This window comes from Lytechinus variegatus, chromosome 5, assembly GCF_018143015.1.
Source record: "Lytechinus variegatus isolate NC3 chromosome 5, Lvar_3.0, whole genome shotgun sequence".
Lineage (NCBI taxonomy): Eukaryota > Metazoa > Echinodermata > Echinoidea > Temnopleuroida > Toxopneustidae > Lytechinus > Lytechinus variegatus.
In genome coordinates this window covers 18,254,988-18,278,312 of record NC_054744.1, presented here as the reverse complement: position 1 = coordinate 18,278,312, position 23,325 = coordinate 18,254,988, and the positions used below count along the sequence as shown (strand labels likewise).

At 36.4% G+C, this 23,325-nt stretch overlaps 1 protein-coding gene and 2 non-coding genes across 3 annotated transcripts in view; 2 read left to right on the top strand and 1 right to left on the bottom strand.

Moving 5' to 3' along the window:
• Positions 1-23,325, bottom strand: part of LOC121415625 — a 57,495-nt gene that overhangs the window by 30,367 nt on the left and 3,803 nt on the right. The window contains exons 2-14 of the mRNA XM_041608911.1: positions 19,704-19,859; positions 16,542-16,834; positions 15,497-15,566; positions 14,766-14,924; positions 13,703-13,971; positions 13,150-13,255; positions 10,272-10,391; positions 9,379-9,702; positions 8,675-8,806; positions 5,953-6,069; positions 4,617-4,730; positions 3,689-3,796; positions 2,893-3,006 (exon numbers count right to left, since the gene is read on the bottom strand). Coding sequence (XP_041464845.1) covers positions 2,893-3,006; positions 3,689-3,796; positions 4,617-4,730; positions 5,953-6,069; positions 8,675-8,806; positions 9,379-9,702; positions 10,272-10,391; positions 13,150-13,255; positions 13,703-13,971; positions 14,766-14,924; positions 15,497-15,566; positions 16,542-16,834; positions 19,704-19,859 — 2,082 coding nt within the window. The remainder of the gene's footprint in view (positions 1-2,892; positions 3,007-3,688; positions 3,797-4,616; positions 4,731-5,952; positions 6,070-8,674; positions 8,807-9,378; positions 9,703-10,271; positions 10,392-13,149; positions 13,256-13,702; positions 13,972-14,765; positions 14,925-15,496; positions 15,567-16,541; positions 16,835-19,703; positions 19,860-23,325) is intronic.
• On the top strand, positions 11,382-11,455 carry TRNAT-AGU. Its single transcript has one exon. It is a non-coding gene; the product is annotated as a tRNA-Thr (tRNA).
• Positions 12,229-12,302, top strand: TRNAT-AGU. The gene has a single exon. It is a non-coding gene; the product is annotated as a tRNA-Thr (tRNA).

The window sequence follows — 23,325 nt, the reverse complement described above, 5'->3', positions numbered from 1 at the left end:
TTCCTCCCTGCAACACGTGGAAATTTATTATTTTAACATTTTGTGCTTTAGGCAAGGAGGTCCTAATCGTCAAATTCGTAAAATTGAAACAATGTATAATTCATAAAATGAAAACCAAAAGAAATAGTGAGTGAGTGACATCATCGACTCTCTCATTTGGATGTAGTTGGCTCTTCCATATAACTATTTTGTTAAAAATAAGCAAAACTTTGAAATGTCATAACTTTCTTATTTTACATCCGATTTTGATGAAATTTTCAGCATTGTGCTTGTCTGATTTTTCTCTATTGATTCAAATCAACATTTTTCTGAAGAGGACTTGACCTTTAATGGTTGCAGGGTCTTTGTTTTGTTGTTGTGTTTTTAATGACTTTTATAACTGGGTCTGACAGAAAGACTACGCTACATTTCCATGTTATTCAACATAAATAGGATCGTGGGTCTTTGTTTTTTTATAATTATTATAATTTTTGAAATAAATGGGTCTGGAAAAAAGACTTTGGACTTATATTATAATTTTTTAATTAACCGGGTCTGGAAAAAAGATTTCGCATTTTTGTGCTATATAAACACATTACTATAAAGTTTCAGCTTTTAGTTACCGGGTCTGGAGCAAAGACCATGCTTGATTTTCAATTTACCATTAGCGTCTGGAGAAAAGACTAAGCTCGATTCTCATTTTTATTCCACTGGAATATCATTAATGTATCTCATTTGGGACTAAAATTATAATTTTTGAAATAACCGGGTCTGGAAAAAAGACTTTGGATTTATATCATGATTTTTTTTAAACAACCGGGTCTGGAAAAAAGATTTTGGATTCATATCATGATTTTTGAAACAACAGGGTCTGGAAAAAGACTTTGGACTTGCATTATTATTTTTTAAACAACCGGGTCTAGAAAAAAGACTTTGGAGTTATATTATAATTTTTTAAACAATCGAGTCTGGAATAAAGACTTTTGGCACATATGATTATTTTTTAAACAACCGGGTCTGGAATAAAGACTTTGGACTTATATTATTATTTTTTAAACAACCGGGTCTGGAATAAAGACTTTTGATTTATATTATAATTTTTGAAACAACAGGGTCTGGAAAAAGACTTTGGATTTACATTATAATTTTTGAAACAACCGGGTCTGGAATAAAGACTTTGGACTTATATTTTTTTTTCTAAACAACAGGGTCTGGAATAAAGACTTTTGATTTATATTATCATTTTTTAAACAACCGGGTCTGGAATAAAGACTTTGGGCTCAAATTATTATTTTTTAAACAACCGGGTCTGGAATAAAGACTTTGGATTTATATTATAATTTTTGAAACAACCGGGTCTGGAAAAAAGACTTTGGGCTCATATCATTATTTTTTAAACAACCGGGTATGGAATAAAGACTTTGAATTTATATTATAATTTTTGAAACAACTGGGTCTGGAATAAAGACTTTGGGCTCATATTATTATTTTAGAAACAACCGGGTCTGGAATAAAGACTTTGGATTTATATTATAATTTTTGAAACAACCGGGTCTGGAATAAAGACTTTTGGCTCATATGATTATTTTTTAAACAACCGGGTCTGGAATAAAGACTTTTGATTTATATTATAATTTTTGAAACAACAGGGTCTGGAAAAAGACTTTGGATTTATATTATAATTTTTGAAACAACCGGGTCTGGAATAAAGACTTTGGACTTATATTATCATTTTTTAAACAACCGGGTCTGGAATAAAGACTTTTGATTTATATTATAATTTTTTAAACAACCGGGTCTGGAATAAAGACTTTGGGCTCATATTATTTTTGAAACAACCGGGTCTGGAATAAAGACTTTGGATTTATATTATAATTTTTTAAACATCCGGGTCTGGAATAAAGACTTTGGGCTCATATCATTATTTTTTAAACAACCGGGTCTGGAATAAAGACTTTGAATTTATATTATAATTTTTGAAACAACCGGGTCTGGAATAAAGACTTTGGGCTCATATTATTATTTTAGAAACAACCGGGTCTGGAATAAAGACTTTGGATTTATATTATAATTTGTTAATTAACCGGGTCAGGAAATGAGACTTTGCACTTTTGTGCTAAATGAACGCATTACTATACGATTTAAGCTTAGAACGGATTTGCCAAAAATCCCTTAAAATTTATTACATTTGTGGGTAAAGTCATTATTACATTTGTGGGCGATCAAAAATTATTACATTTGTGGGTAAAGTGCATTATTACATTTGTGGGTGAAATTATTACATTTGTGGGTAAAGTGTTATTACATTTGTGGGCGTTATTACATTTGTGGGTAAAGTGTTATTACATTTGTGGGCGTTATTACATTTGTGGGCGATTATTACATTTGTGGGTGTAACAGGGGGGGGGGGGTAAACGATTTTATTTAACAAACATAAAAAAAAACGCTGAGCAATACCATGGTGACAGTGTTACACAGAAAAAACACAGGTAATCAGGAACTATATTATCTGATGTTGTAACAGGAATAAAAGTATATTTGTACACAAATTTGATTAGATAATTAATCAGATATAGACTTCTACATTCAGCCAATGTTCTTTGATCTGAGGACTTTACTTCATACCAGTAGTTTGCACTTTAAAGAAAATTGCAAGTCGCGAATAAACAGGCGCTTTGTTAAACAAACAATGTATCACTTTCTCCTACTCAATGTGCAATGCTTAAATGTCCCAATTACTAGAAAAACTGAGCCATACATCATGCATGTAATATTTTCACAAAGCAAAAATAGAAGAATTGCGTTATTTGACACACTTCTTTGAAAATTAAGAAAAAAAAGATACACACAATCTCTGAGGTATTCAAAAGCATAATCTGTTTTACAGTAAAGGATAGTTAATCAACCACTCACTTAGCTGACAATCATTTCCTTCATAGTCTTCGGTGCAATTGCAGGTGTAATTATTAGCCCCATCAACGCAAACGCCGCCATTGAGACAGGGGGCGCTAGTACACTCGTCAATGTCTGCAAAATGGTATGAAGAAGAAATATCACCATGGTAATCAATTATCGATATTCCCTCTGAAACCGCCAAACCTTCATCCAATGGAATCCCCCCTCCCTTTGATGAGGGTCGGACGGTTTCAGAGGAAATGGGGTGAGGAACTTGAAAAGGTAAATAGAACGAAGAAAAAGCTATATATCAAATTGATGAGAGAGAAAAGAATGATTTTAAAAGAAAGTTTTCTTCATGCACAAGATACTTGCAATACCTGGATTAGCATTACATGTTCAAAATAAATTCAAATATCCACCCCTCCCATGTCCTTCAAAGTCCAGAATTTTAGTTCTGCTATTAACATCGACTTTCGGATTGATGATTCTGGCATTTTCAAACCAGATAATCTACTACCTCATATCATTCAAAACTTCTTCCCAAGTGACGAGCCAACAACAATTTTATAGAGATAACCAAATTCATTGCAGAATGTTTTTCATTATTTTGTCCGAGATGACAGTGTTTCTGTTTCATCTTTAGTGCAAGGCGGCTTCACTGTTTTGGCAGATGATATTGCTGGACTGCTGCTTTTTACACAAGAATAAGGTATCATTTTCTCTTTTAGAAATTGACAGATAATGAATAGTTCTCACAATTTTTCACTTCTATCAGAATGTATTATATTCGGTCAATGACAAAAGATCTTACTTATTTCACATTCTACTCCTTCGAACCCAGGAGGGCATGTGCATGTGTAAGAGCTGTTCCCATCAGTACAAACTCCATCGTTGAAACAAGGGTTTGAGAAACACTCATCTGCAACAATAACATAAAGTTATCAGTTAAATGCATGTCAATTTAAAGAGTCTACATTGAAGATGTGGTAGGGAACAAAATTGAATCTCACTTTATTTCCATGTACAAATAGAAACATCGGCCCGTATTCTGGAGTCGGGTTTAACTTAAACTCAGGTTTAAAGTTGTGCTATAAGTATGGGAAGCCAAAAGTATCAATATTTTTATTAAGTTCTATGTTTCTTTACGTTTACTGTGCTCTTACCTGATTCATCGATGGTGAAGACAATAATCTATTTATACTTCCTAGACAATTACGAATGATTTAAGACCCAAATGAGCTGAAGTATGATATCTGTACAGTTAGTGATTTATGTCACAATTGGCTATCCATACTTAAACCACAACTTTAAACCTGAGTTTAAGTTAAACCTGCTATCAGAATACGGGCCATCGAGTTTAATAACTGTTAATGGAAACACAGAGTAGGACAAGGACTAAGGAGCATAATGTAAGCAAAGTCAAAATAATTTTATCATTATAGGTTGTCTTAATTGATGTTTTATTGGTTTATTTACATCCATGAAAATAATAAAGTCCAATCAAGTCGAGTGCCGAACACCTACCCTCGAACGAAAGCATTTATTCATTGACCTACCAGGTCCATGCTCGAACGAAAGCATTTATTCATTGAACAATACCATGATAAATTCAACTATTATTCTACAACCGAGATGTTACTTGTTTGCATTTTTCTGAAATTTACACCGAAGAAATCTTACAACATACTGGAAAGAATCTGATGGAAAATAAAAGGGAAATTAACCGCTCCACTGCTCACCATCGATACAAACGGAACAACTCTTTTGACATTGTCCAAGCATATAAAGTGGATTTCTCATACATTCGTCTTCAGCAGCCCATCGAGGACATCGAGTGTCTTTATCCTCACAAACTAAGGTGAGAAAACCCAAAATGATTATAATATTATTGATAATAATAACGATAATAATACACTGTAAAAACTGTGGTGTTAAAACTGACACCAATTGGTGGTAGTAGAGGACCACACCCTGAGGTGTTAAAATAACACCCTAGAGATTGAACATAACACCAAAAAGTGTAAATGTAACAACCATATGTATTGTAATAACACATATAGGTGTAAAACTAACACCACCAATTTAACACCGGTGTAAAATAACTGGTGTGGTCCTCTTTGTACACCGGTTAACACCACAATTTTCGCTGTGTAATATTGATAACAATAAAAATGATAATAGTAATAATGATACCAAAAATATTAATAACAATAATAATGATAATAATAATAATGATAATAATAGATGCTTATAAAGCGCACAGTACCCAACATAATATCTATGCGCTTTACTTAAAAGTAATAGTTTAATACTAGTATACGAAGAATAAAAAAAACATGAATGCTTAATGGAAAATTAAGAAACCAACATTATAACATACCTTTCCTAAACAATGAAAACTATTAAAACAATTTAATTTCACAAAACGAATTTATGTCATTTTCGATTGGAAATCTGTGAAATATCACAGACCCATTGAAATTAAATTCAAAGCGTTTCGGTCAGCTAAACGCTTAGTTTTTATCTTTACAGGAAGAGTAACATGACAAAAATGGTTAACCCTTGGAAGAACGGTACTTTTGACGTTCCTTCGATGTGATTAGTTTAAGCCAGATCTTCGAGCTTGATGGTAAATTTTGTAAATTCCCACATTATGATAAGGTTTTATTATACTTTGCACAAACAATAGTCAGAAGCAATAATCTTATGAGGCCTCCATACCTATGTCTTTTTAGGTGATGTAAGATATGGGGACATGTTTGTCAGTGAAATGAGAAAAACGATGCTGCTCGATTTACTGAATACCGCGTAAATCTCTAGGATGGTGGATCACTGTTTGAATACGTCTTGATTTTCTCAACACAAGTTCATCAAAATAATAGATCTGATTATTGAGAAAGTTCATGTGTTGTAATATCATCTCGCACTACTTCTAAAACAATTTATGAAATTATCTAAATTTGCTGTCTGGACCGGACAAACAATCCGCCCAAATACACAACAACTGCATGGGTTTACATGTATTGACATTTTTCGTGTGTCTGGACTGTGATAAGCAATACGAATAATTCTTACCATATTCCTTGCATACACCGCAGCTCAATCTGCAGTATACAAGCATGTAGTTCGGGTTCTTTTCACATTCACGGATAGCAGCCCAGTATGCACAGCTGTGGTGTTGGTCAGCACATGCTAAATGGTCAAGGAATTGAAAGGGAGTAGATTATTGCCGTAAACATTACAACATAGTGAACAGTTACTTAAAATGATAATGTAGATCCTACACAATCAGACAAAATATCTCGTGTTTTAATCGTACCTGGGAGTCGTAAATCCCCTTTAAGAAAACATAAATATTTGGTCCAAAGTAAATGTTCAAATACACACACAAAAAAAAAACCAACAACAACGCTAAATCCATCGCTGGATCCAATATCAATTGATTCAGTTTCGAACTTCATTATCATATGCTTAGATTATTTGACGTTATAATACAATGGCACAACGATTGCATTAATGAGGACAAGCAGAATGGATTATCATTTTAAGCAAGGGTCATATTAGACAAACAAAATGCAAGCCACTGGGAGTAAAGATATAATAATTGCGATATATTATATAACTGGCCTCCATTTAGCATTCATATAAGCTTCGAGCACTAAAACAATGATAGGAAGCAAAAGGTTTCCCTAATTTTAAGATTAAAAATGCAAAAAATACGATGCAATGATGAAAACAATCAAAGTAGAAGAGTAATCTGTTGAGCGGTGTAAAAACAATACAGATGGGAATACTAAATCACTGGTGGATCAAGGGGGGGGGGGAGCAAAGCAGGCCTGCGCCCCTTTAAGAAACACAATAAAAATTTGTCCTGTAAAATGCCGTTAAAACAGAAATGTGCCCCCTTGTCATTTTGTCATTTTTTTTCGTGGACGAAATGTCCTTATATAGGGGTTGAAAACCATTTTTTTTTGCCTGTCAAATTTTTCCTCGGAAAAATGTGCCCCCCCTTTGGAAAATCCTGGATCCGCCCCTGTTCTCATTAATCATTTAACAATTCAAACGGTTTTAATTCACCGGAGCAATAATATAAAGAGATTTGCCAATAATAGAAATGACAAAATGATTAATGCACTGATAATACAAATAAGCAGCATACATGTATAATCTAAGCAAGAGTCATGTTAGACAATGGAAAAGTAATTTGAGAGAAATAATGATACATATATAATGGCGATTTGTTCTGCAAATGGAATAATCAAATTGATTTCTGAAGTATTAATATGAAGCAAGAAATGTCATCAACAATAGACTATAATGAATGCAATTATTCTATAAACAAAAACTCAACACAATGAGGAACCAATGGAAATTAGATAAAAATAGCAAAATTCTTTCTAAATTATAATTATTTTATTTCGTAAATGTTTCATATTTTAACACGATAATGCTGGTGCGCACCAGAGACTGTGTTGTGATGAAATCATGACCAACCTTTATCACCAGTATATCATGCACAAGTGATCAGTAAAATTACGCTCTATAGGAAAATGCAATAAATCAAACAAAGAAACCAGTCAAGAAAGCTCTCTGGGTGCATGATGAGGCAAAAAAGAAATAACAAAATTGCTTGATGATCATGCATCTTTATGCTGTTGCTATTGCAATGGCGATGCCAGGTATATCTATGGGAGCATGGCTATTTGGGAGCTGCTTGTGTTAAGGAACTCTATGTCACAAAGATCGATGCCTGTTTAATGTAGGCCTATATCTCAATCCGATTGCCGATATACATATTAGTCTTTTATTGGCGACGCCATCAGTACAGTGGCCCAGCATGCTCGACTATAACTGCTCACTGGCAATGTTATTGTGAGCTCTATCGGGCATGCGAAAACACTGAAGAAATGGCGTCGCCGATAGAACGCCATCGGACGTCGGAATGGTCTATAGATACGACCTCATGATATTGAGCGCCTAACCATACAAGCATAACCCTTTCGCATCCCTTACCGGTCTCGCAGTTCTCCCCATAGTAACCATCGGGGCATGTGCAGTTATAACTTCCGATGTCATTGATGCACGTCCCACCGTTTTCACAGGGGTTGGTTCTGTTTGTGCTGACGTCACACTCATTAAAATCTACGACATGAATGTCGGGCATGAAATGTTTGTAACTTTTCAGATTATATCCTTTCGAGATCAATTTGGTTTGTACTAGTTAACCGGATCGGTGTGCTTTTTATTAAATTTATCACACAATACTGATGAAACGTGACCTTTCAGAACTATTACCGTTTGCGTTGTTAAGACGTGCTTGTGTCTCAACGTTCAATTTAATCACTGATGGACATATGTGGTGAATGCTTTTTCGAATTTAATTCAGCAACCTTCAAAGTAACATAGAATGGCTGAACATTTCTTTACCATGCATCTCATTTCACAAAAAACATGTGTATGATTCAAACTAATCTAAGGTACTGTATGGAAACCATTAATGCCATAATTTGTTTGGTTTTGAGAAGTGAAGTGTGTTTGGGCATGCATGATAATCGATTAAAAAACGGGGTCGTTCCACGAGGACAATTCTCCTCGGCATGGACCTCTTCAAGCCGTAGACCCCCACCCCCCAAAAAGTGTTATCTTTATAAAAGATACAGGTTTACAAATTTACGCGACAAAATGAGGACAAATTGTATGTGTGTGTGGGGGGGGGGTATTGGATTTTTACAGTTAACATGGTTAGGAATGACTATAAACAGGCTCAAATATTTGTTATTATGTGTTAGATTCCTACCATCTTCGCAGTTGACCCCCTCCCATCCAGGTGTACATTCACAAGTGTATTGAGCGTCTTCGGTGAAATTATGACGGCAAGTTCCTCCATGAGCACAGGGGTTGTTCAGACAAGGGTCTAAGTATAAGTCCTCTATAGGAAAACATAAAAAGAAAGACTGCGTTCAGATACATGAACTTAAGGGTAGGTCCGATAAGCTGATAAGTTTTAACTGTGATTTTAATGAATATAATGGCAATAACTAGAGATATATGAGGAGAATGACTGCAGAAAATTAAAGTAACGAAATTTTAGTAAAATTAGCTATTTTTTTGTCCTTTTACAGAACATTTTTTTAAATTCAGTAAAAAAATATATATTCCTGACCAGTCAAATCATAGATTAAAACGCCATTACGCTACTTGATGCATGCTCAAAAATAAGAGGTCACAACTTCAAAATAGTCAAACAACGTTTCAACACTATAAAGAAAGTATGGTTTTCTGTGTGTGAATAATTGGAATGCTTTGAGGCCAAATAAAGTGGTCAATACTGCCATCAATGTCCAATTTAAGTCATAGAAAGATATTGGAGAAAATAATTCAATCAAGTTTTACGTAATAGATCCAACAGAAAAGAGGGACAAGAAAGTTCCCCTGCAGTCTCTACACCAAAGTACACGTATACCCAAGATAGTAAGTGAATAAGTAGTAGATATTATTTACCGTCATTGCAAAGTGACCCGGTCCAACCGACCTCACAGACACATGTGAAGGCTTGCTCAGGTTCGATCGGATCTGACCAGTTACCGGTAAAAGTGGTCTCGTTACCGCTAGGCACTGACCAATTCCCGTAAAAGTCTGTCTGATTCCCGAACCATAGAGATTGATTCCCGATGGGAGGCCTCAAGTTCTGTCCTGGGGTCACGTCTGAAGAAAACGGGGGAGGAGGCGTCATTCCTCCTGGCATGCTTGTATCTGTGTAGTTGATGAGGACACACAGGCCGCCGTTCATACAAGGGCTGCTTGAACAGGCATCTGGTTTTACTTCTGCAAGAGATGAGTTTTCAGAGTGTGTTTGTATGTGTGTGGGATAAAGGATGAAAGAGAGAGAGAGAAAAAAGAGAGAGATAAGAGAGAGAGTTAGAGAAAATGGGGCGGGGAGAGGGGGGGGCAAGGGAGGGAGAGAGGGAAGAAAGAGAGAGAGAGAGGGGGGGGAGAAGGGGGTGGTAGAGTACACTGCTAGAAAATTTATCCATAAAATAAAAGAAGTTCCTGCAGCAGAGTCTCGAGAACACATGTGATCTTACCATATTGCGTAATCTTACAGGAAATTGGTATTTGGTTTATGGAATCTTACAAATATCCTTAAATAAAACACCCTTTTCCCCTTTTTAAACAGACATGTTCTGTTAAATTGCAGAAAATCCCTGTTTTATGAATTTACAAAATGATTCTGTCATTGCTTTCTGCAAAATCTTCTTTTTCCCCCTGTAAAATCACGTTTTTTTTAACAGTGTAGACGAGGGCAATAAGGGAGATGGACAGGAAGAGGGTGGGGAGAGGTAAGTATGGGAGAATAAATGGTAGTCTGTACACCATGGCATAAGCAGACTTACCAGTATCACAGACACGACCAGTCCAGTTCGAAGTACAGTTACATGTAAATGATCCATCAACAGTATTCGTGCATACTCCATCATTTTGACATGGCAGATTGGCACATAAATCGGGACGATCTAAATAAAAAAAAATGTGTAAAAATAGAATTAGAATGAGGCTTATAAATGCTTTCGACTTGTAAAATGCGAAGGAGGTGGTGATGTACTACATTTTGTCAAATTATAATATTGAATTGAATCACGCAAACATCAAATTATCTGTTATGATATGCCAAATATTTAAAGATCGTGTTAAGTTGAGATATTGCGTAACAGCTCCCATTATCCAGTGAACAAGATAATATGTTAGACCAAAAATATCCTCGAAGGTAAAGTTTTTAGTAGGTAAAGTGAAACAAAACATCAATAGTACAGGATTTATTACGGTAAGAGTACGATTATGCACAGTGGATTTCAAAGAGAGTGCTGCTTCCTCTTTGAAGCTAATGGATGGGTGGTTGATTCTTCCACGGAGTAATGCGGCATACAATTTTTATTTATTATTAAGTCGTTTTGCTATGCTATCCTTGAACCTTCATAGGAAAGAACACATATAGCTAAAGAATATTTGTTTAAAATTAAAAAAAAAAATTTTTGGCCAAATTCGTTTTACCAGTAGCTACTGAAGTGAATGATTTAGTCAAGTTTGTTGTTTTTATTGTCATAATTCACTATTGCCAGGTCTAATATCAACTGAATAAGTGCCACTGCTATCAATTTGTAACTTAAAAATATTACTGACAGGGGCCATCAAGAGCCGGCTTCGAATCCTTACCATTGCAGTATATGCAGACTGCATGGAGCTTTGACCAGTCGTGCTTACCACTAAACCACTAGCACTTAACTCAAAACTGGAGAGCTCTATAGAAATCCTACACCCTTTTCCCCAATATTCTGGGTACGGTTCTTGCCAATTTTTATAATGATCGTTCCTTTTCCCGCTAATGAGCCTAAATGTGCAAGATATAGTTACGTCATTTTTGTCAATGGATGACTGGCATTACCGACTTCTTTATCGTGTGCGTCATATGCGTTTTATTGGAATCTAAAACTAGTTAACGTATATACGGCGCTGTGGCTTAGTTGGTTAAAGCGCCTGTCTAGTAAACAGGAGATCCCCGGTTCAAATCCGGGCAGTGCCTTTTAAAGTTTTTTTTTCAAGGGAGGAAGAATACAACAAAACCGATAATCGTTTAAATGATATTACAATTGGTCGGGGTATATCCTTTAAAATATTACAAATTTTCATTTTCAATGCAGTAAGGCCTTCGGCTGTTCAAAACCGAGAAGTTTTATTTTTACGTATTTAATTCGCCCTTTTCTTGATTTTTTTCCTTGATTCAATCTCTAGGCGCTTTCGATTCAATCCCCAAGTGGTCAGTGATAAACAAACACGTAATCACGCTCAAACAATAGGGATATATTGATTATTCGTAATCTTAAACAAATATAGCTTACAAGCGAGCTGTATACATAATGCAACAGATGGCGAAAGACTATTGAAATTGGAAATGTTTTATACAGGGCCTATGAAGGCCCTAACGTTGTACATATTGTACATATCGTGTATTTATATATCTTTGTGACTTTATATTAATACATAATGTATATTAATAACACGTTTTTACAAATAATTCGATTTTCTATTCTACAAGTTTAGAGGGACTTGTTTACATAACTAAAGCGAAGACTTTGCATATTATTACACTGCATACTTCAGGACATCTACTATTATACGCCTTAAAGATAACTGTCCCGTTAATTTATGATAATGTCGTTTTTTTTAACATAAAAAACAAACAAAAGAACATATGTATAAAGACCGGATTGAACGTAAGCTAAATATATAGGTGAGAGACAACATGTGGTGCAAATGTGAATATTTAATTTGAATCAACTCTGTAGATTCGTGTCTGGCGCTGTGGCTTAGTTGGTTAAAGCGCCTGTCTAGTAAACAGGAGATCCCCGGTTCGAATCCGGGCAGTGCCTTTTTTGCATGTTTTTTGTGTGATTCTTTTCTTGGAGAGGGGTTGTATCAATGACTGAATACCGTCATCATGGACTCCATGTTTTAATAGTAAAAAAATAATGCATTGTTGACGGATTGATAAGAATGGCAGCCGTATGCGCTCAATTGCTTTAATAAATGGATGAATATCTGTGAGACTACCAGGGGTGATGGAAGTATTTCAGTATGAACAAATTATATCAATATTTGTCAAATGTCATTCAGAAACTTTACTTTTCTAAAATTTCCGAACTGTAAGGTGAAAATTGGCATCATCGCATAACGCGTAATCTTTGTCATAATTGTAAGACAACGCGAATACCTCATATGTGAAACCATATAGTGGTATAATAAAATTAATTGATTATTTTACAGGAGTATCAAAATTGTTTGTTCAATTTGTTTAATAAATGATTTCACACCGAGGTTTGGCATTCAGGGGCGGATCTATGAATCTGGAATGGGGATGGGGTAAAATCAATCCATTTCATTTGGCTTTTTTTTGCCGACATGGCAAAGTGGTGTTGTCTTAAGCCCCCGTCATTCATCCTCCTCTTCACATGCTGCATCAGCGCCTAATACAGATGAGGTCAGTATTGGTTGGTGACGATCAAGGCCGTGTACGCATATTTTTGTGAAACATTTTCAATAAAAGGATTCTTCTTCAGAATATGGGAGGGGGCTGCCGCCTGCCCCTCATATGCGGCGTTACTGAAATGTGAGTGACTATGCTGATAGTATGAAATCTGCTACAGCAAACCCTATTACACTGACCAACAGCAACGGTTAAAAACGGTGTAAACTCCACCGCTCCGATTAGATACTTACTCATATCGTAGTATTCCTGATTGAGACATCCGGGACCTATCAGTTTAAAGTCATCGATCGCGATGTCTCCAAACGTTCCACGAGCTCGGACGCCTTCCAAAATTATCTGTGTTAAGGAGATAATACGATGAATATCTAATGATAGCAATTTAATAATTTTGACAAAATCCACTATTTTTAATTCATTTTTTTCCTGTAATAGGATAAGGAACTAAATGAGATCTATTATCCTTTCAGTATTCTTGGGAAACCCGCAAAAACTTGAGAAAATACCCCCTCACTAGAGTAGAGAATGTGCATTCTCTGAGCGCGTGTAAGTACTCGAATCTTATCATTTGTGCTATAAGAATTAAGACCATTAAAACGATAGAGATAATTCGTAAATTCCATAACATTGACTCGACCCCCATTTTTCTCCATATATCCTTGACTGCATGGGGTCATGCAAATTAGACTATTACAAAGTAGAGACATACAATTCGGAAGGTCACACATTTAAGTTTACCCACCCCCGCGAAAAAAAAGACTGCTCTAGCTATCCTACTCAAGCTACCTGATAACGCCCTCCATATTCGTCAACGTTCGTGAGGCCCTCCAACCATTCCTTCTCCTGTTCGCCCTGTTTCTGCCATAGCAGCGTGCCGAAATCGCTCGAGTTCGTCAACGTCCGCACATAGACCTTGAGGAAGCCGATGTCGTCACCGTACATGTGGTAGAAGAAGGAGACGTTGCAAGCCTGGCCGACATCCTTGATGTACACCGGACTGATGAGGGAGGCATTCCCCGGCCTCCTGGTCGAGGATTCCAGGTACATGTATGTCCCTGATATCGTGACGTCAAGACAATTAAAAACATGATTCTGATCTCCCATATCAATTAAAATCACGATTGTGTATTGTGTCGGGTGGGGACGTGTAGTTTGTCAGCTTGTTTTTTTTAAACGTTATTCATTACTGCAAATTTGTGTACCGTGTCCTTCAATTTTAATCGAAAAATTGCCCCAAAATACTAAACCGTAATACGTTTTCGTACTCAATTGCAGTTCAGTCATTTCGCCTATTTTCTTGCTTTGTATCATTCAACATTTTACGTATCACCGGGAAGAAAAAATATTCCTTTAGCGAAATCCTCTCAACCCTTCCAACTTTTTCTGCGTTAATTAAACCTGAATGTGCAACATTATAGCACATAGTCTCAAATGGAATTTGGTCGGCTTTTATGATTGCTCCTGACCTCTTAGTCATATTCAATGAATTAGACTGAATTCGGTGACCAATGCATTCGAATTCATGTCAGTATGAAAAAACGTGTTTCATTAATGTCAGTATTAGTCAATGATGCAATGACTACTCAAATCCTTTTAGTATCGTATGACTGTTTATTTTGCTTTCAGTTCCATGAAAAAATACAAACTTTGTTATCTGACCATTTTATGAACACATTGACTTTGGAAATATAAATGGAATGGCTAAATTTTAAAACTAAGGGCACTATTGGTGTAATATACAGTTTGTAATAAAGTAAATGAACCTTTTTACGCCCTAATATTTGCTCGATAAAAATACAATTCTAGCGTCAACTTACAACCAAAACCTGTTCCCTGAAATCATACATACCTCTCGGGTTTTGGAGGGTGTGGTCCCGGGTTGGACCCGTTCGTTTTGTAGGGGTCTTCCCGCTGTTGATGCTCCAGCTCAAATTATCGCTACTCTCCTGAGTGAAGTTACACCCTTTACTTGGGATCTCATCCTCGAAAGTACAATCCATAACATATTCTGTTTTGAAGACAAAAATGAAATAACATTTAAAGAGAAATCCCATTCACTTTTACATTTTTATGATTTTTTTCATTAATTTGCTCGATTTTGACTGAAACAAATCATTTATAATAGAAACCCACTGATATGTATACTAATAGATTCAAGATCAGATAACAGATACAGGTCAGTGGGTGAATGCGACAATTAAAAAATGTCTTGTCCCATGTCCCCGAATCAACCATGCTCAAGTGTTTATCAGACATTCTGATGTAAACTGCTTTAATATCAAATACATGTAAACTTCTTCTTCCATGATGTTTAAAAAATACAACTTCCAAATCTCCATTTCAAGTTCTAACCCCCAAATAACTAAGAATAACGCTTTCCGTGCACTGGATCCAACATAAGCGTCAATCCAAGTTCAGGAAGTTACTATGACTAATTGGTCCAATATCTAATATCGTAAAGTATTTAGGGTCTATGCAAGAACATGGACATTTTGGATAGAGGAGGAGGGGCAATTTAGAGTATCTACTGTATTTGTTTATTTTCGAAAACTTTAGATGAAAGGTGAAATTGTATCTTACGGAGAACGGAAATATCATCGATAGCCACATCTCCCATGAGTCCTCTACCGCTTACCATCTCAAATATGACCTGGAAAAAAAATAGGCATGAGTTATAATTGACTTGGATGAATTGAGAAAAATCAAATAAGAATGATACTGATAATTTGATCGAATTGGAATGTAAAATAATAAATCTATAAGAGTTATGCCACAGAACACTTTGAGGAATAACACAAATAGAATGCAGATGTTGATTGTGTGATGTCGTAGTCTTTTCTCATCTGCATGCAAAGATGTACAGTATTTATTTTGTCAAACAATGATTGATTTCTCCGAAGATTTGTGAAATCGTTTATAACCCAAGGCGAATCAATCAAAGAGCTTAGTACAGTCATATTAAAAAAGTATTCTACATTTCAAATATAGAGAGCGTATATGGAGTAAAATTTGTTACTGCAAACACATTACAGGGCAAGTGTCATTTCAAACAAAGTAATGTGTCAGGAGGCACTTAGGGTTCGCATTGCATCAGCGAAGGTTAAAGTGCCAAAGTTAATTTTCAGATCTTAGTTTTTGTTGCACAGAAAATGGTAGGCAAGAACCATCACAGCAAGGCCTTAGTTTTGTTGATAAGTAGTAGACTACAGGGGCTGCGGAACGATTTTCAAGGTGGGGGGGGGGGGGGGGGGCTGACCATGCAAAAAATCACAATCCTATGGTAATTTTTACGCTTTTGTACACGGTTTGGAAAAAAAGGGGTGGGGTGAAGCCCCCAGCCCCCCCCCCCCGCTTTGCGGCCCCTGGACTAAATTATCAAAATGAAATACCGTTCATTATCAAATATCCAAAATGGTAATCACTGACTGAGTGCATAATTTCATATATCTTGAAAATACATGCATTTCAATTAAAGTAAATTAATAATGGATCCTGAAGTGTACATTTTCACAAAATAAATCACATTGCGGTAACAAGAAAGGGGCGCATAAATAAAATTTAATCAAATCATTAAAAGAGAGAGAAAAACTTGTGGGAAGAACTGAGGGGAAGGGAAGAATGTTACCTTTACTGTAGAATTAGCTGGCAACCTGATCTCTCCTACGAGCCACATGTCTTGCTGAGCTCCAGCCTGCCGCCATGATGGTCGAGGGCTCTTCCTTTCACCCCGAACCACCACGAAAGCATTCAGGACACCGATGTTCCTGCCCCACATGTAATAGTAAAAACGGAGGAGAAGGCGCCGATTGGCTGTATCGAGGGAGGGGCTCGACAGGCGAAACCGCTGACCACGCCCAACAGGTAAGAGCTCGCCGTTCGGTTTGATGGTTGACGACCGAGCTAGTAAGTATTTCCCGCCTGGGGTTAGGAGATGGAGCATGAAGTTACAGTCGACATGAGTTGATTCCAGTGTTTCACATTACACAAAATATAGGTCTGACATTAAGCATAACAAATAAAATGAATAAATGGTTCGAGTAAAAGTGCAGTTAAGTAAAAAAAAAAACATGCAAATATTATTTTGTCACTAAATATGTATATTAAAAACTAATAACAATTGCAGAGCCCGTTTGCCTTTGCAATAAGATATTCTATACAAAAATTATATAACAATTGCTGCCACTGTGTCTATTTGAAATAATTTTTTTTCATTATCTTATTTGGCAATCAGGTAACAATATAAGAAACTCACAGATCCATTATTATGTCACATACTAAACCAAATGTATGACTACGAATCAATGTAATTCTACTATTCATAGCAACAAAACCGACCCCGAATCAATGTAATTCTGCTATTCATAGCAACAAAACCGACCCCACCTCGACCGATAGAAAATCATTACCCCCACCCCCGCACTGTCATTTATTTGATCAGATTGATTACGTTGGCTGGACATAATGGGTATTTCCCTAAGCATTTCCTTTGTTAAATTCATCCACATCGTGCTGCACTCAACCCTGGTGAGGCAAATGCAGTGACTGCGGAAGTCGAGGGGGGGGGGGTGGATGGGTCTTGAGCCCACTGCCCTTCCTTTTCAATAAACGTGTACAAAAACGCAAACATTAATATCTTATTGTTCATTTTCTATATGCTCAGCACCCTAACTTCCAAAACCGTTTCCCTGCCCCTGCAATGGAAAACATAGTATGTTCATGTGAATACAGCTAGGATAATTAAGGAACTTTGCAATAAGCGCTATATAATTATTGCATATATTATTATCATTAACATCAAAGTTTGTATGCCTATTTTCGTTAGCACATTTAAGACCTAGACCGAGCACATAGGGAAATGCCTAAAATTTAGTATGTCGAGTAAAAAAAAAATCTAACCTCCTTTTCGGTTTATCGTCTTACTACAATTTTCACTATTTTATATAATCCAAATTTAATGATACAATTTCAGGTGCATATGCCTGTTGCCACAAAATTAAATAAGACTGGTTATCAGTGGGTATACCAGGTCGTATAGAAGATAATGATCTTTACACCCGTTCAACGTGTGTCACTTCCTTCCGTGCATAGTTTAGGGCTAAACACCGAAGAACTGACGGTGGTCTATCCCCTCTGACATACCCAATTCCCATTTCAGAAGTGAGTTTGGTGTTACAAAATCCCAAACATAATGTAAAGCATTGAGTGTGTGCATGGCCGTATGCAGGATTTTTCTTTTCACAGCTAGGCAGGGGCGGATCCTGGATTTTCCAAAGGGGGGGGGAATTTTCGGAAGAAAATTTTGACAAGCCCCCCCCCCCAAAAAAAAAAGGTTTTCAACCACAAATTAAGGATATTTCGTACCCGAAAAAAATTGACAAGAAAAAAAGGGGGTTTTCAACCACAAATAAAGGGTATTTTGTACCAGAAAAAAATTGACAACCAAGGGGGGGGGGGGGCTTTAAATGGCATTTGTACATTACACATTTTTATTTCTGCTTCTCAAGGGGGGGGGGGGGCACGTACCACCTGTGCCCCCCCACTGGATCCGTGCCTGCAGCTAGGGGAGGGGCAACGTATGAAAATTGTTCATTTATGTATTTGAAAAAAAAGAGAGAGCATAGCGTCTAACCTGATCGCGAGGGAGTTCCCCATTCAAATTTAAAAATTCAAGGACCTGTGATAAACGCGGGGTGGAAATTGGTAAAAAAAATGGAAAAGTGCAATAACAGAGTAGGTTTTAAAATAAGAGCCTCCTGCCTCCAAATTCCGCTGTGTTACGGTCATGGTATGTGATAGAATGGTGGTGTCTTTGTTGCTGTTGTGGGTGGTGATGATGCTCGTGATGTGGCTAGGATTCATTATGAAAGCCATTTCTGTGGTACTCAATTTTTTTGGAGTATATTCTTTGATTTACACAAATTTACCATTTTGATGCTGGACAATTATGGTAAAAGAAAAGATTCCTACTACTTAGGAAAGCGTAAACTGAACATTCATTCCTCTCCTATCTATTTATCTTTAATTTCCTGTTTCATGTTCCTTTCATCGTTCATTTTGAAAAAAAATCTATTACCATGATTATATTTTGTACCTTTAACACTATCTCGCCAATTCCAATGGCATTTCCTAACTACATATAATTTGGAAAAGCCCTGTCTACGCAACTGACCTACTTCGATACACCAAGAGAGTAAAGTTGGTATAATTGACGAAAATTGATTAATAATATTTGCGAAATAATTGATTTATTTTAATTCATCAATTTTACAGTTGATTATCATAAACATCATGAATGTAAACCCTAAATAATATAGCTATCAATTGGGTTACTTTCGAGAAATGCATTTTTAAAAGTAGCGAATGGATCATATTCGTTTTATATGGATTTTTAAAATATTCTACAATGCCATGGAAACCAACAAGAAATATTCCATTTACATGGAAATGATTTGGAATATCTTAAACACAGTGCAACTGAGAAAAGGGTCACCGCTATTTGGGGAAGCACTTTCCTGTCAAAAAATTATGACAAAAAAAATAAATAAATCTGTTTGGGGCACTCTGCCCACTGCCCCGGCTACATGTGTACATGTATGTTAATGGTAATAAAAATCTTTCATGGAAACACAATGTTGTTTATTCTCGTCGAGTAATATATATTACGTGATTGCAAGTTTCTTCGGTATGCATTAGGGGTTTAAATCGGTCAATCTCGGTGATCAGATTAGTTTTTTTTTTTCAAAAAGGGATGGTTCTCGAAGTGTTTTAGAAGAAATTCGATACTTACTTCCAGATCGGTCAGTTGGTGGCCCAGTACGTGGTTGCGGGGACGGTCCATACTTCAGGATCCAGGGATAATCACTATTTGCGATGTCCAGATCCCAGCCACACGTCGGGTTGATCTCCTCGTCGAAACTGCAGTAATAAAACCCCTGGCTTTCAACTGAGAAGGGAAACGTGAGATAATGTGATTTGATTTAAATAATACATGACTGAGATCACCCATACTTAACATCGGTCATGTTATGGTTACCGGTTTTCCAGGGGCGGAAATCCCTCCCAAAAGGTAGGGGGGGGGGACAAGGGGCTGGAAAATTTGCCCCAAAAAATAAAAAAGAGGTTATCACCCCAAAGTTACGGTAAAAGCAAAAAAAAAAAAAAAAGGTTATCATCCCAAAAGTAAGGTCATCTCGTCCCAAAATACATGTTTAATTTTGATTTTGAGTAATGCATGAGTGATGCATGTGAAAAATCTATTAATTTTTCACACCTTCCAGAATTAGAGGAGGTGCTGTCTATGGACAATAATGGACCAAACACCCCTGCTTCCCAGGGCCATGTGGTTTTGATTGAACTACTGCCCAATTTATTCCCCCACCGATCTCCCCCATCCGAAGTGACTGGATCATGGTAGGGTATAGTGACGTCATCAATATGGCGCCGACCCTGCGACGACCTTGCAACTTGAATGAGAGACAATCTTGAAGAAGTTTGATATTGTCGGACAATAATCGAGAGGAAATAGGAAGGCTTTGGTCACCCATTCCACTCTATTTAATGGCGTTAGAATAAACATTTGAACGGTTATGTCTACACGTTTATATCCTTTCTAAATCAAATTGCAAGGTGCTACCTACTTTCGTCACTTTCATCCTATATTGTCAAAGATATTTGATATTAAAAAGGGTTGCCTAATAATATGGTACCAGTAGTAATCAAAAGCAATGAAGTTTTGAGACCAACAGCACAGGACAATACTTTCGTCACTTTCATCCTATATTGTCAAAGATATTTGATATTAAAAAGGGTTGCCTAATAATATGGTACCAGTAGTAATCAAAAGCAATGACGTTTTGAGACCAACAGCACAGGACAATACTTTCGTCACTTTCATCCTATATTGTCAAAGATATTTGATATTAAAAAGGGTTGCCTAATAATATGGTACCAGTAGTAATCAAAAGCAATGACGTTTTGAGACCAACAACAGTTCCATTAAAGAAAATCGTCCTATTTTCATTCATCCGTATTATTTCATATATAATGTTTGCATTTTTCTGTTCCTCATTACAATCTACAATGATTTTGATCGGGACTCATTACACATGCCCTTAGCGTATATACATACCCCACAGTGGGCGTTTTCCATTGAAATATTAACTGATCAAATATAATTTCCTACAAAATAAAGATATCTTTGATATACATTACTTCAATCAAATTGATCATTACTCATGTTTACGATTTTTTTTTAACAATTTTACCGGCTCTATAATCCATCAGCACCCCTATTCAAATATTGTTCCAATGACCCTGCCATTGTGTTCAAGTGTCATGAAATAGGTCCATATACGTTGGCTTGCGCAAATTATCAGTCTATCTTAATGGGTGATTATCATTTTTTGATAATCTGCTCGGTTGCACGTGAGTTGTCCATTTTCACTTTTACTTCGCGATTACACTTTTGTAGAGTGCACGTTTGTGGTAATGTTTACTGGAAGTTAGGTTCTAGAGGGGAAATCCACGTACCCACAAACGATAACATTCGGTACAGGTTAATTATTGTGATGTTTCCTCGTTTTTTTTTTTTAGACCGATCTGCCTATGGGAGTAGTATGAAATATTTTGTCAACATTTTTTTTTGCGATTTCGCATAGATTGATCTGTTAGTTAATTTAATGGTTTCTGAAGAGATATTTTTTCATGAAGAAAATGTGAAAAAATACATTTCTTATGGTAAAATAATAAAATGACAGACCGTGGGCAATGAATACATAAAAATTACGGAGCAGACAATTGGTCATATCCGAGTGCAACAACACGAAAAAAGTTCTCAACTTCGATGTTATATGATAACTCGTAAAATAAAAAGTAGAAGTGCTACTTATTTCAGCACATAAGAAGCTGGTATGACTGCACTTCGGAGTGATGATTTAGTAATTCAAATTTGATCTAAATTAGCACATTGAGCATGTTGAGTGATAGATTAGCACTTCATTTTATAGAGTACTGATTCTGCACATCAAAATTAAAATTTTTGCAGGGGTGATGGTGGGTTTATTTTCCCTTTATATCAGATGGATTTGTTTGCCCGTCCTGTCACTGAACGGTTAAGGTTAAGCAATGAAAATGTAAAGTGCACTTCGTACATATTATTGGAACTTTGTTTCCGCCAACAGGGGATAAGGTCCCATTCTATATCCTCTTTCAAAATAACGTGTTTTATTCAATGGGACACATATGGTATCTACATTTGCAGAAGCTCATTTCAGCCTTCAGCAACGAAACTACATGTGTTATATTATTGTCATAGAGTTGGAGAAAATAAACAGCGGAGAGGTTTAGACTAAAAAGGGAGTGTATCCTTTCAAACAATTAGAGAAAATACTGAGAATGCTGATACATAAGGACGATAAAATTCAGTTTCTGCTGTATCAAATGGAATGTTGGCACAGAAGGGTTTTTATTTCCAAATTATTGTGGCAACGTGTATAGCAAATCAAGTTTGTGAACAAGACGACCCAACACGAGGGTGTAGATTGAAGAATGAGGAGGGGCTTGCCGCCACTCCCCTCTCGTGCTTCTACGTGGCTCCATAATTTTGAAAGCATTCACAAAAATACTATAAATTTCTTGTATAAATATTTTTTAAATCACGACATGCACTGTAATGTATCAACATTATAGTAACGACAACCCCAAATATAAGATTGAAACTCTATGAATCGAATAAATCAACGTTTGCGATATACCACACAATAGGTAAATAGCATCACATCACGGCTTATTTAAATTTTCCAGCAAAACCCAACAATGTGTCATGCCTTGCGCCATTGAAAAAAAGAACCTACTGTTTATGATTAGCGTGCACATGTTGACCTTCTTAGCATGCTATATCTATCGGAAATATCAATCGATATTGATTCTAATTATTCTATGTCAATACACATGCACATGTGATATCGGTGAAGGAAAGGCCCGAGGAAAGTGTATAGTGCACTGTAAAAACTGCGGTGTTAAAACTGACACCAATTGGTGTTAATAGAGGACCACACCCTGAGGTGTTAAAATTACACCCTATAGATTAAACCTAACACCAAAGAGTGTAAATGTAACAACAAAAGGTGTTGTAATAACACCTATAGGTGTAAAAATAACACCACCAATTTAACACCGGTGTAAAATAACTGGTGTGGTCCTCTATGTTCACCGGTTAACACCACAGGTTTTGCTGTGTGGCGGTGCGGTGCCGCGCGGGGATGCCACCTTGTCACACCAACGATACTAACCCCAGACCGATTAAAACAATCACTACACTCTTAAAAAGCTTGGGCAAAAAAGGCAATTTTTTAACCATCAATGGACAACATACTGTCCACACACCTACTGGTTAAAATCTGTCCAACTTG